This window comes from Astyanax mexicanus, chromosome 12 (assembly GCF_023375975.1).
Source record: "Astyanax mexicanus isolate ESR-SI-001 chromosome 12, AstMex3_surface, whole genome shotgun sequence".
In the NCBI taxonomy this organism is placed as follows: Eukaryota; Metazoa; Chordata; class Actinopteri; order Characiformes; family Acestrorhamphidae; genus Astyanax; species Astyanax mexicanus.
This window is the reverse complement of record NC_064419.1, coordinates 45,548,369-45,562,416: the sequence shown is the minus strand read 5'-3', so window position 1 is coordinate 45,562,416 and position 14,048 is coordinate 45,548,369. Positions and strand designations below refer to the sequence as shown.

At 37.7% G+C, this 14,048-nt stretch overlaps 1 protein-coding gene across 1 annotated transcript in view; it reads left to right on the top strand.

Annotated features, from left to right (window-relative positions):
* Positions 1 to 44: 44 nt before the first annotated feature.
* Positions 45 to 14,048, top strand: part of spata6 (spermatogenesis associated 6) — a 34,434-nt gene continuing 20,430 nt past the window's right edge. The window contains exons 1-6 of the mRNA XM_049486067.1: positions 45 to 137; positions 1,610 to 1,747; positions 3,004 to 3,052; positions 3,145 to 3,186; positions 6,747 to 6,871; positions 7,069 to 7,149. Of these exons, the coding sequence (XP_049342024.1) occupies positions 69 to 137; positions 1,610 to 1,747; positions 3,004 to 3,052; positions 3,145 to 3,186; positions 6,747 to 6,871; positions 7,069 to 7,149 (504 nt within the window). The 5' untranslated portion in view covers positions 45 to 68. The remainder of the gene's footprint in view (positions 138 to 1,609; positions 1,748 to 3,003; positions 3,053 to 3,144; positions 3,187 to 6,746; positions 6,872 to 7,068; positions 7,150 to 14,048) is intronic.

Here is a 14,048-nt window from a genome sequence, read left to right as displayed (position 1 = left end):
GGACTTTTATTTTGACAGGAATCGTTCAGTAGGTGTATCCCGGGTAACGGAGAGTTAGTTAGTTAGAGATGGGGAGAGTAACAGTGAGAGGCCGAAACACAGCGCTACAGGTTACTGTACAGCTAAAACTACACGCTGTAAGTCTCTCAGTTCTACTGTACTAACTTTATACTAACTCTGTACCGCACTGCGCTTTAATTCAGCTCTATTTCTGAACTCTTTCAGCCGTTATTCATTTAAAAAAGCCCGCGGAGCTAACCTAACTAACGCAGCTAGCGGCTAATTACCGTAAACACAGCGCAGCTGCGCTGCTGGAGCTCAGGGCGGGGCTGGAGTTTTACAGCAGTCCTAATGTTTAGTAGCAGTGCCGTATAACCAATTTTCTCATCATAATAACCTCAATTCTTTACATATCAGACCTTTAACTCTTCTCTTCTTTGCTAAAACTGACTCTTTTTCTCCAGTTTCCAGGAGTTTTTATTTGAAGGTGTAGGAAACAGTACTCACCGCTCTCTGGCTTCATCTGTTATTTCTAATTAAAAGAAAATACTTCTACTTTTAATAGTTCCAGAGTTCTCTGTGTTTTATCTGTCTTTTTCTAGTTATGATAAAAGAGTGAATGTGCTGGATTCTTGTCCGTGTTGATTAAAGTCCTATTGAAGTTTGTGTCTAAAGCCTCTTCTAAGCCCTTAGTTTCAAACTCTCATTTTACAAAACTATATTTATTATATTATATCTTTTAACCAGAACCAACTTTTACATGACAAAAACAAATGTATAACACATTCGTCAATCAACCAATAATATGCTACAACTAAAAGACAGTGGTCAGCCAGCACAGATATAACTATATTTATGTACCGGTACTATTGCAAAAACAAAATATTGCTATATATTTCTATAGGTAAGTTACATTATAGGTGAAAGGTTTTAGAACATCCCCATTTTTCATCTTTATTTTTGCCATTTAAGCTTTTCAGGTCCAGTCAACAACCGAAAATTTTGTACAAAATCCAGTGTCCAAAATGTAAGGAACTAATTTAAGTAAAACAAATGAACTAAAAACTCCAAAAAGTGGAAACAGCAGCTTTAGCCTTTAGCTCAGATTAACGTGATTAATTCTTCTCCTCAATGCTGAAACTAAGACTTAGTCCTTAGAGTTAGTCTAACAGATAAAGAACTGCAGTAATAAAGCCATTTATAAGATAAGAAAATGTATATGTATATAGAATAACTTTGTATTAGCAGAAATAGCTAATATCTAAAGTTTATATCTAATGTGAGTCCTGTTCTCAATCTCTAAGCTCCAAACAAGCCATATATTGTTTTCTCTTGGTAGAGTTAATATTTCGTATCTAATGGGTCTATATACATGCAAATTTGTGTGGTGCAACCCATACAATGCATAAACCTGAAATAGTTTAGTAATAAGTTTGGGCTTAAAGGTTTTGACTTCTCTAACTAACTGGAGTTCATTGCAGTGGATAAAACTTTAATAATTAACCCTATAGCTTATAAAGTTAAGCTATTGTTTTCCGTCTGTGCTTAACCAATTTAAAATTCTGTATATAATTTTGTTTTTATGAATTTTTTTTGCTGTAATTATTAGGTCACCTGTCCAGGGGTCCTGTTACCGTCCCATGAAGACGTTTACCTGAGTGTGCGAATGATGGGACGGTACCACAAAACTAAGTGTGTACCCTCCGTGTTTCCTCTTCTGTTGCATGAAAAGATGGTGTTCACTAAGGTAAGGCTGAGGAATAGGCTAATAAGTTAATTATATTTATTTTTAGATATAATTCTCACTACATTATGAAGCTCTTTTATTGGTCTCTACACTAACAACTGGTGGTTCCCCCTTTTCCCCCAATTAGTTATTAATATAATCCAGTGTTTCTTTCTCCCAACACATCAGATTCAACTAATCAGCTCAGTAATTACTTTTAGAGGTGCAGAGGTTTGTTAAATGACAAGTTTCTCTGATTTTGCTATTTATAGGTTTATGTTTGAGTAAAATGAACATTGTTGTTTTATTCTATAAACTACAGACAACATTTCTCCTGAATTCCAAATAAAGATATTGTCATTTAGAGCATTTATTTGCAGAAAATGAGAAATGGCTGAAATAACAAACAAGATGCAGAGCTTTCAGACCTCAAATAATGCAAAGAAAAATCATATTAATTTAGTTTAGAAGTCCAGAAATCAATATTTGATGGAATAACCATTATTTGTAATCACAGCTTTCATGCATCTTGACATGTTCTTCTCCACCAGTCTTACACACTGCTTTTGGATAACTTTTGCCACTCCTGGCTCAAACATTTAAGCAGTCAAGCTTGGTTTGATGGATTGTGATCATCCATCTTCCTCTTGATTATATTCCAGATGTTTTTAATAGTGTTGATTAGCTGTGATTAAAAATCAGGGTCCACCAAATTGTTTATTGAACAATTTCTGAGGTAAAACAGTAATATTATTGTTTCTAAATGAATATGAACTTTTTTTTTTTGCGGTCTGAAGGAACACCATCTCTTTTGTTATTAATCTTTTTTTGCAAGTAAATGCTCTAAATGATGCCATTTTTATTGGAAACTTGGGAGAAATGTCTGTAGTTTATAGAATAAAACAACAATATTCAAACACATATCTTTAAATGGTAAAATCTGAGAAATGTATACCAGCTAAATTGTCTCAATTGTTTTTTTGAGCTGTATATATGGGGTGTTCTGATATTTTTTCACAAGAAATGAGCATTTATTGCAGTTCATCTCAGATTCTTTTAATTAAACATTTTTCAGTTGTGTTTGATTATTCTTATTACCTCCTTTTGTTACTGTTATATTAAATGTTTTCATGGGATTTCTAGATTTTGCAGGCCTTTTACGTGTTGAGAAATGATGCCATTTGTGCCGTACTCACAAAAATGCCTGTTTTATAAAGATTTGTTCTCAACCCAAAAAATAATTGTCTTTCTGTGTTTGTCTTCTTTTTCTTCATTAGATCTTCTCCGCAGCAGTAGACCCGGGTGATATAGCTGATCATCTGGAGAGTAAGAGCTATCTGTGCTTCTCCTCCGCATCCGCATATAGTCCGGATCAATAAACTAATAAACACTCCTACACCTTTGTGTTTTCCCTACAGATGATACAACCTGTTTCGAGCTCATCCAGCTCGTCCCCCCAGGTAAGAACCACCTGCTCCAGCCACTGCAGGTTAGAGTTATAGGTCAGGGAGTTATAGCTTAATTCTGACTTTATATTGATTGATTTTAGTTTTATATTAACTTTATATTGATTTGCTCAAACTCAGATATCATCTGGGCAGCTGATTACTATTTGATGCTGTTGTCTGGTTTTCTCTGGCTGTTGTTGTAAATCCTGTAATTTTGATTCATATTTTACGGTAATCTCGTCTGAATGAAACATCAGCGTCTGTAATAATTACAGTTGTCAGATGTAATTACTGTGAACTCCAGGGACACGGATGTAAATAGGAGTCGTTTTTAGGTCTTTAAGATTAATTAAAATTACATAAAGAATACATTACTTAAATAATTAATGAAGAACATTGACTGAGAAGGTGTGTCTAGTAGTATATTTTAGGCACTGATAGTCCTATATATTAAAGTTTGTTTTGCAACACTGTCAAAAATACAATAGGGCTGCGCATAATTATTGTTTTTTTATTAATTGATTTAGCGAATATTTTTGGCTCATTGGTGGATTATACCAAGGACAAATTTATTGATTATTCCAGTGGGATTTTCATATGTATGTGGACTTGTGTTTTCCTGCTGCAACATATCAATCAAACAGTCTGTGCTAAAATAAGTCACTAATGCAAACAAAATAGGAACACAAAGCACTTTCACAGAGAACTAAACAGCAAAATTACTCTCTCATTTTTTTTACCCTTTTCCTTAACCGAAATACAAGTTTCTATACATACACACACAAAGTTTTTTCTTTTTTATATAGCTGTTTTGCTTCCTTTGTTGTTGTTGTTTCATAATATTTGTCTCTTTTTGCTATATATTTTCTGTTTTCCACCTTTTTGCATAGGCAATATAATATAAGAGCTGCATGCAAGCTTGATGGTGGCTGCTTACTATTTTGAAATTAAATTTAAAGGAAACAATAGCTTGTGCATCATAAAAACAGTTGAAGTTGTTATGTAAGAACTAGGTTGTGTAAGAATGTGTGCATGTGCAATAATCACATCGCAGGATGTGTGATGTCACTTAAAGCAATTAAATGTCATGTGGCAATGTTCTGATTCTTGTCACAAGAAGTACAGTAGATACACAGCGCTGTCTCTGTGTCTGTGTAAGTGAGAGGCTGCTGCTGCCTGAGAAGCGCGAGGGGCGGGGAGCGTGAGGGGGAGGTCAGGAGTAAACATGAGGTAATTGCATGGCCTCCATCGACATGGTTGGGCACGTGTTTGTAAACATGTGCACGTGTTGAAAGCTGTGCACCTCAGTCTAGCACAGATTTGCAGTGCAGATATTTCCAGTTACAGCTGAATTCTCGTTTTTAAACGCTCTTATTTACCTTTAAAAAGCCATTTAAATGCCTGATTAAAGGGCTGATTACTGTTGTTTTGCTGTTTTTCTCGGGTTTTGAGTTGAGCTCGGCGCTGACTCAGCTCTTGATTGGTCCAGACTTGAGATGTGAGACAGCGCGCAGGTGGGGGCGGGGCTGGTGATGTCATGGGCCCTGCATAAGATGATAGATAGATAGATAGATAGATAGATAGATAGATAGATAGATAGATAGATAGATAGATAGATAGATAGATAGATAGTAGGCCTGGACAATAATTCGATATCGGTATTTATCGCGATAAGAAATGTTTCAATAACGGTGATATCACTTTTGTGGTATATCGATATGTATTATGTACAGAATCTGTCACGGACAGGCGTTTTTTACTGGCGTCAGCTCGCCGCAGAGCCAAACACATTCAGCCCCCATAGCTGTGCTACCTCAGTGCGTGATGACGCAATCACACAGGCACGTAGCCAGATAGGCTAGGCTAGGCTAGGTTAAAATGGCTAGGCTAGGCTAGGCTAGGTTAGGTTCAGGTCCGCTCCGCTACGCATCTAAAATGTCTCGAAACGGAGCCGGGACGAGCGGGTCCAAGGCTAGGGTAGACTCGGTTCGGTCAGCCGCTGTTTCGCTCGCCCATTCGCGCGTCCGCTCGCTCATCCGCGGCTCCGCTGGCCCAGCCGCGGGTCCGCTCGCTCATCCGCGGCTCCGCTCGCTCATCCGCGGCTCCGCTCGCCCAGCCGCGGGTCCGCTCGCCCAGCCGCGGGTCCGCTCGCTTGCCGCTTTGCTGCAAATTGTGCCGGTGAGTGGAGCCGACAAGCAGCGTAACGTTAATACATCTAATCTGTTCCACCACCTCAAGCATCTTCACTACATACAATATTTTCCTTATACTGACTGAAGCACTTTAATAGATTATGTTGAAACTAAGTTATTTAAAGTTTATGAATCCTTTAGGTTTGTTTATTTGCCCTTGATATCATGTTGAATACCTCTTGTATTCTGGCTGAAGCACTTTAATAGATTATGTTGTCACTAAGTTATTTATAGTTGAAAAATCCTATAGGTTTGTTTATTTGACGGGAAAATCTTGTTGCTTTTATGTATATAAAGGCTTCTTGTATTATATATCCTAGTTAAAACACTTTTGTTTTAATCTGTTAAATTTGTTTACAAAGAATAAGAAGCTCTGCCTCTGTTGTAATTTAAAGTTATTTTTATTGGTAATAGTTATATAGGCTTATGTTTGACAGGGATGTCATGTTATTATTTTGCTATATGCAAATAAAATTGAGCATTGATTTATTTTGACTACTTTTATTTCTAAAGTATTAAAGTTTTTGTGAAAGGAGGTTTCAAAGACTTAAAAAACATTTTCATACAGTAGTAGGTACAGATTTCCATTAGATAGATTGATACAAAAAGTGCAAATACACAGTTAAATAATAATTTAAATTTGCAGTGCAAGCTGCAGAGATTGCAGGGATTCTTTTTCTGAGGCCTTCAAAGTATTTATCGATATCGAAATTATATCGTATCGACGGAAATTTAAGGAATATATCGTGATATAAATTTTGGCCATATCGTCCAGCACTAATAGATAGATAGATAGATAGATAGATAGATAGATAGATAGATAGATAGATAGATAGATAGATAGATAGATAGATAGATAGATAGATAGATAGATAGATAGATAGATAGATAGATAGATAGATAGATAGATAGATAGATAGATAGATAGATAGATAGATAGATAGATAGATAGATAGATAGATAGATAGAAATTCTAGACATCCAGCAGCAGGTATAATACACAAAGTTACAAAAGGATAACATATAACGATACATATAAATACAATAAAATAAAAAATAGAATGTACACTGTAAAAGTACAGTCTTTAGTGTGTGTGTGTGTGTGTGTGTGTGTGATGGAAAATGGAGGTAGTGCGGTTGAACACAATAGACAGTGAAATTTTGTTTAATATTTGTTTAATATTTAATAATAATTTTGTGCATTGTTTAATATTGCGATATATATCATCAAAAAAAGAACATTTGTATTGTATTTTTTTCCCAATATCGTGCAGCCCTAGGAAGAACTCAAAATCATAATGGTAAATTGTTCATTGATTTGAATTGATAAGAAATTCCTATATTAGAATTAAAAGCCAATGTCTTTCTCTTTTTACACAGAAGGTGAAATTCTGGCCACTCTTCAGGAGAACACCAGAGACTTCCTCTACCCAGGCCCCCGGCTGACTCCCCCAGCCCCCGGCTCGGAGAGAGAGATTCTGATGAAGAAATCTGTCTCCTTCCCGGTGTGTATCTCCTCCACTCCCCGCGCTGTCATATCTCTGATGCATCTTAAAAGCCACTGCCTTTTTCCTGCTATTTGCTTGAGGACATAGATTGTTTGGGCAAATTGATCTGCCAAGAGTGTCATTATCTTCCGCTGTCTTTGCATCATTTTAAAAGTTTTGTTCTTTCTCTTTTTTATCTTCTCTTCTTCCCTCAGGGGATCTCGCCCAGAGTGGAGTTTTCTACCACGTCTGTTATTGAGGAGTGTGATTTGAAAGCTAGCCAGTCAACCTTCTCAGTAAGTTCTGCTTTTTTTTACGATTTTATTGGCGATTAGATATTTCCTATTTCTGGAGTTTCAGATTATTTTTTTTTTTTCACAGAGTTGAATCTAAAATTAAATGCAGACATTGACTAGTCTATACACTGAAAATTAAATAAATGGTATGTTGCAGTGGCTTTTTGCTAAAGTATTTTTTTTAAAATTCTACAATTTTTTTAACTTTCTACTCCTTGGATTTTAAAAAATAGCCTCTTTACTCCTATTTCATTTCAGCTCGTTTTCATTCCGGCTTCTCATCGTTCAATAAAACCCCTATCCAGATAAATCTCTCCATCCAAATAGAGCATAAAGAGTCTGATTGTGATTGGATTTAGAGAAGTATAAACATATAACCGTCTCAGTAAGTCCTGTTTTGTTATTTTTAGTGGTTATTTCCTATTTCTGAAGTTTCAGAATAGTTTTTTTTTTTGCAGAATTGAATCCAAGCTTAAATGCAGACATTGTCTAGTCTATACACTGAAAATTAAACAAATAGTATATTATGAGCTATTTGCGCTTAAGTAGAAATGTTGACTATCTATACTTTACTGGAGGAATTATTTTTACATGTTCACACAATTATCTGAACTTTCTTCTCTATAAATTTTTAAAATCGACTTGTTACTCCTATTACATTTCAGCTCGTTTTCCTTCCGGCTTCTCATCGTTCAATAAAACCCCTATCCAGATAAATCTCTCCATCCAGATAGAGTGAATCTGATTGTGATTGGATGTAGAGAAGTATAAACATATACCATTCCGACTCCCTATTGGTTTATACTGTGATCCATCACACCTGCACAAGCTGTTCTTAATGGCTTTATTTTTTCCCCCTTATCTTTCTTTTACTTTTATACCTTAAGTAGTTCTGAAACCAGTACTTTTATACTTTTACTTAAAGTACTGACTGGTTCCTTCAGCTTCTACAGAAGTATTTTATTAAACACTAGTATCTATACTCAGGCCCGTAGCCAGCATTGTGATGGGGGGGATCTTTTTCCCCCAAAAGTGGACTTCATTTGGCTCTCTACTAGGGTTGTCACGATACCAAAATTTTGACTTCAATACCGATACCAACTGTAGTATCACGATTCTCGATACCAAAACGATACTTGGAAGAAAAAAAAAAACAATAAAAATATCTGAACATAAAATGTTTATTTTTGACTGAACTGGATTGAACACTGAACAATCGGTGCAAACGCTTTGATTCTAAAATGAAACATTTGAACAAAAAACAAGTTTCGTTATTATAACCTTAACTATAACATAATTATCTAAACACTTCCTAAAAACTAAAACTAAAACCAGAGGTAATGGTAGCCTGACTATGTGAACCTGACGGGCGGGCAGAAGTTAAGTTCTGAATAAGGAAAATAAAGAGACAGAAGAACATTACAATGTTATGTTCATTTTAACACTCACTGCTCCGTTTTATTAATCAACCGTTTACCGATTTTAATAAGCCCATGTTCAGTGTAACGATCAAGCAGGCTATGTGCCTGACCACAGATTTGCGATGGAAACACGAAAACGTGAACATCCTGGCTGTTTTCGGGCTGTTTGAATGAGCGAAATATGATCAGAATTATGTTAAATAATACTGTAACATAGAAGCATAGAACTATTATTTAATTAAAATGATTTTTAAGAACAGCTAAACACAGTTCTGCAAGTCAAACGCGGAGGCGTTCACGTACGAGAGAGAGAGACAGAGAGAGACAGAGAGAGAGAGACAGCAAGAGTGAGAGAGAGAGATTTGCGTGTTCTGATGTGAGCTACTCACAGGTAAAGGTTCTCTTTTATCTCCTCGTGGTCATATTCTAGTCCCACACATAAGTCTGCAGCTCTCAGTGTTTTCTGTCGTATTTTGCGGCTAGCGCGAGCGCTTACAACTAACACCGCGGAGCGCGAGGTGCCGCCACGCTTGTGCCGAATCCGCTACTGAATCCGACTCCCGCTTCGCGGACAGAATCGGCACAACACCCCCCGCTGTACAACTGCGGGAGTGAAAACAGCGCTAATAAATAAAGTAGTTTAGTTTCACTTTCAGTTTTCGTTATTTTCGTTATTTTATTTAAAAATAAAAATATAAATAAAAAACAGATGCCTACATCTCAGACTATTTTCTGGAGCCCGAACCCGACCCGGCCCGAGGAATGTGGTGGGAAATCTCGGCCCGAACGTGCCTCGGGTCAGTTCGGGTTCGGGCAGAGAATCTAAGCTCTACTCCTCTGCACTGGATAGACTTATAACACCGTTTACAAACTGGGTTTGTGGTGTTGGTCGGATTCCCTTCTTCATCAGCGATGTAAGCAAAATTGCCCACACTTCACTCCTCGCGCCCGTTTTGTCCACAAGCCGCGGACGAGAGACTCGCTGCTGCTCTGCTGGCTTGCGCGTGCGTGTGTCGCTCTCAACCGAGTCAAATGAATCGATTCACACGAGAATCGATTCATTTGTTCAGAACACTAAGTTTATCTGAATCCTGCCACACCGACTGCTGCGGTGTGAATCAGTTTTCTTATGAACTGAATCAAATCGCGCCTACTAATTTGACTCATTTGAAGCTAGTGACTGGGCTATATACAGTATCGAAAGCATCGAACGCTAAAGAACCGAATCGTTTGTGATGACGTAGTATCGAAAAAGAATCGAACCTTCGGTACACCGTGCAACTCTACTCTCTACTCCAATGCCCCCTAAATACACGAGCACACTTCAAACCTTTTAATTTAGACATATTTTATTCATTATAAGTTTGTTGTGAATCTGTTGTTGCTGTCCTTATTTGTTCGTCTGTTGCTCCCCACTGTTAACATAAATTTGATATAAATGTAAGTGTTACTCAAACTTCCTACATCTGTAATGTGACTTTATTGTCTGTCTCTGTTGCTCACCTCAGTTGTCTGTTGATTTGTTCCATTGTCTCTGTTGCTGCCCTCCATTGTCTGTCTCTGATGTTGCTGTCCTTTATTGTCTCTACTATTGACATAAATAGATAAGAATTACTTCACTATCGGTATTGTCAGTAAAACTTAAACATGAATTAATAATAATATAAATTGAAGTGTTCTGTCTTATTCAAATCTTCCTACAACTGTGCTGGGACTTCGTTGCCCCCCCCCCCCTTCAGCTCACTGAACTCGGCACCTGATTGGCTGACAGAGCTCATTTGCATACCGTCTGGTCTGTGAGGGTCTGCTGATTCATTAGATATGCGTGGATTCGTGGAGCGACCAATAATACGCTTTTAATAACGCGTTACAGTTGATTTTATTTTTTTCTGCCTCAAATTATTTCAAGCACTGTTTGGATATATGTGAGAATTACTGGTGACTGGATTGCGTTTTGAAGGTAAGAGTGTGGGGGAAGCGCTGGAGTGGGTTGGGTGTGTGTCTAGAGTGTCCTGAGGTAAACGTTAAACACAAAGCGAAACACAAGCAGATTTAAACTCTAAACACTAGGGGTGTCACGATTCTCTAAATCCTCGATTCGATTTCATTTTCGATTTGAGGGTCACGATTCGATTCGATTCTCGATTTTCTTGTTTTTTTTTCTTATTATTTTATGCCTCATAAAATTTAAATAATATATTTATTATTATTATTATTATAAATATTATAAATATTATTATTATTATTTATTAAAATATATATGGTAATGCCATCTAGTGACTTTTTTGGTAGCAACAGTGTGCACTATTAAAACAAGCAGTTTATCAGAGCTGTGTGGATGGCTGGTGAAACTGCTCATTACATGAAGCTGCAGTTCTTCATCCAACCACTAGTCGGAGCTGCAGCAGCACAAGCCCCGCTCTCTTCACTCAGTCACTACTTCAGTACAGCCCAGCCACGGGCTACAGAGCTCAGCCAGTCCGTTTTTACTGTTTCTGTAAACAAATAAAGGTTTTAACCCCACTAACCGGATAATACAGCTCACTACAGTTCATCTTTCAGCCCAAGCAGCTAACAGCAGCAGGTTAGAACAGCCGACACGGAGTCACTGCTCGGATTACATTATAAACAGGTCAGTTAGCGCGCTGCTAACCTCAGGATGTTTATAACTACGGAGTTTAGTGGACACACCACGGCCGCCAGGTAAGTCTTTTAAAGGCTACTGAAGACTATTAAAGGCTATTAGAGGTCATTGAAAGCATTATTGGGGGGCAGAAATCAGTACAGGCTGGTTAGATAAGTGATGTGGTGAAACTGTGGCTAGCGCTGTCACAGTGATGTTTATTAACGTCATTAAAACAGATTTTGTCAGGTATTGTCTTATAAATATTTACACATAACTTATATCTCTCCTGAAAAGCTTTTATTTTAGTCAGAAACACGCTTGTGTTTACTTTATCTGAGAGAAAGATGTTTTTTTAATTCAATGGAAAGCAACAGGTGTAGTCAATTATAAGTTTAAGATTTTTAATCCACCTCACTGTGATCTATAGTCAGTGTTCTCAAGTCACACTGACACACGCATTTCAGCGAGTTCACACGCTCTCACCTGCGCGCACCCACCCCTCCGTTAGATACAGATACAAAACCTGCGCGCCCAACCCCCGCCCCCCCTCCCCCGTTGGACAGATAAAAACAGTGATCACACTCCCGCCGACTGCGCTCATGCAGTGGCTATCTCTATTTAAATGAATAGGATGCGCTGTGTTGGTGCCGCGCCATTTGCGTAGCGCGCTGCGCTATTTGCGTAGCGCGCGCGGCAGGGATCGTCGATCCTCTTTTTGACTTCGATACTCGAGACCGTGACCTCATTTTGATTCGATTTCGATAAAATATCGAGATCGTGACACCCCTAATAACTACACATCCATGCATCTATAGTTTTATTTTAGAAGTAGAACTTAATTTAGGAGTAGTGTTTTTGCGTTTGGTGCACACTATTAAAAATGATTATCTACAATATACTTCTACTTATTGAAAAGTATTGGAACACCTGTTTGTTTAGTGTTTCTTCTAAAAACAAAGGCATTTACAAAAAGTTGATTTTTTTTTTATTTACTTTTATTGCAGCATTGGTGTGAGGGTTTGATTGGATTCATCAACAAAATTTTTATTTATTAAGGATGCCAAAACGGTGTTATACTCTCAGTAATGAAATGTTTATTGCTCTTTAAAAGAGTGTAGTTGCATTGTTATTGTTATTGTATTGTTTTAGCATTATATAAGTAAAATAAAAATTTACCTTAAAATTACTAATATACAATTGAGCGCAATTATTGCTTGGACAATGTTTATAAAAACAAGAACGTGACAGGTCTAACTTGCAGACTGCTGTCCTGCACTCTCCCTTTTGGCAGATCAGTTTTAAATTAAATATGCCCAACATTTCGCTTAAAATGTAAAAACTCTGTTGAATTTAGCGTTTCATATTCTAGTGATATTGACTGTGTCATTATTGTATAGTACATTGATTTAATGTGCATCGCAAGGGAGATATGAGAGAGAAATTGCAGCTTTTGAGAGACATTCACAGAATTATACAGTGACTCGCATAGAATAGCCCTGTCCGTCAAACTAATTGTCTGCCCCTATATATCTTCCATCTCTTCGGCTGCTGACGTCCCGATGGTTTAACAGCACCTTCAGGGACGGGCTTTTCCTGTGGAGGTAATTACACAGAGCTAGATCACTCGGGCTGATATGCAGCTCGTGAGAGTCCATCTTTGATTTGTTTTGTTTGGAAAAACAGATGGTCTATCAGCGCCGGCATCGTAGATTCTCTTTCTTTAGCTGTCTTCTGACCATGTCCTTTGCATAAAGGGCAGCGTGAACACAAGCGCATTAAATTTCCATTTTAATTTTTCAAGTGGAAAATATCCACGACTCTCTTTAGGTTTCTGTTGCGGCAGTGATGCTATCGTTTTACGGCGTAATGGCTGCTGATACGCGTATCCTTGAACGTGCTTTTAGGAGACGGACTGCATCACACTAAAGCACCAAAGTGCTCATCCATTTATCAGAGAGCTCAGTTTTCTTAAAAAAATAAAAAAAACAACAATGGCACAATGCCGTGAATGCTATAGACAGAAATTGCAGCGTTCATAGGATTCATACAGATGAGGCTTAATAGACATTAATGGCCAGGATGCAGCAGATCGCTGAAGGATACTTCCATCATCATCATCATCATCATCTGCCAAGAATTCCTTCCTACCATTAAGAGAAGGAACTTTTCAGCTTCACTTTAACAGCTTTAGTAAACTACACTCTTTTCGTCAAAAAATAGTTTCACCCAAAAAGAATTAAGCGACAGGAATAAAACTTGGTGGTTAGTTTTTAGATTGTTTAAGTCCAACAAATGATTCATGTTTAACACTCAACAGTGCATACATTATGTGACGTAAACACGGAGGTTGCTTCCCTATGCTGGCAACTTTTATGGAGATGCGGATTTCATTTTCCAGCAGGACTTGGCACACTGCCCACACTGCAAAAAGTACCAATTGGACTTATGTAATATTCAGATTGCTGGTTTAAATTGTAATCATTCAGCTTGCCATCAGCTGCCAGAGTCCTGAGAGAGCACAGTTGGCCTTGCTCTCTCTGGGTGGGTACAGTAGATGGCGCTCTTTCCCCTCATCACTCCTAGGGTGGTGTGGATCAGCACAGGGTTGCGTCTGTGAGTATCAGAACCAAGTCGCTTCATTATTCCCTCGGCAATGCTCCATCAATGCTGCAAAAAACAAAGAGGCGGAGTCTCTTTTTGGGTGGGACGCCCTAGCTGCATTGGAAGAAAATGGGGAACATTTTAAATAAATAAAATAAGAATTAACTATTTTTTTTAGTTTCATGTTTGAATCCATAAGTTTCTGATGTTTTAGGTTTTTTGCCTTGTTATAGAGATATTTAGGCAGGTAT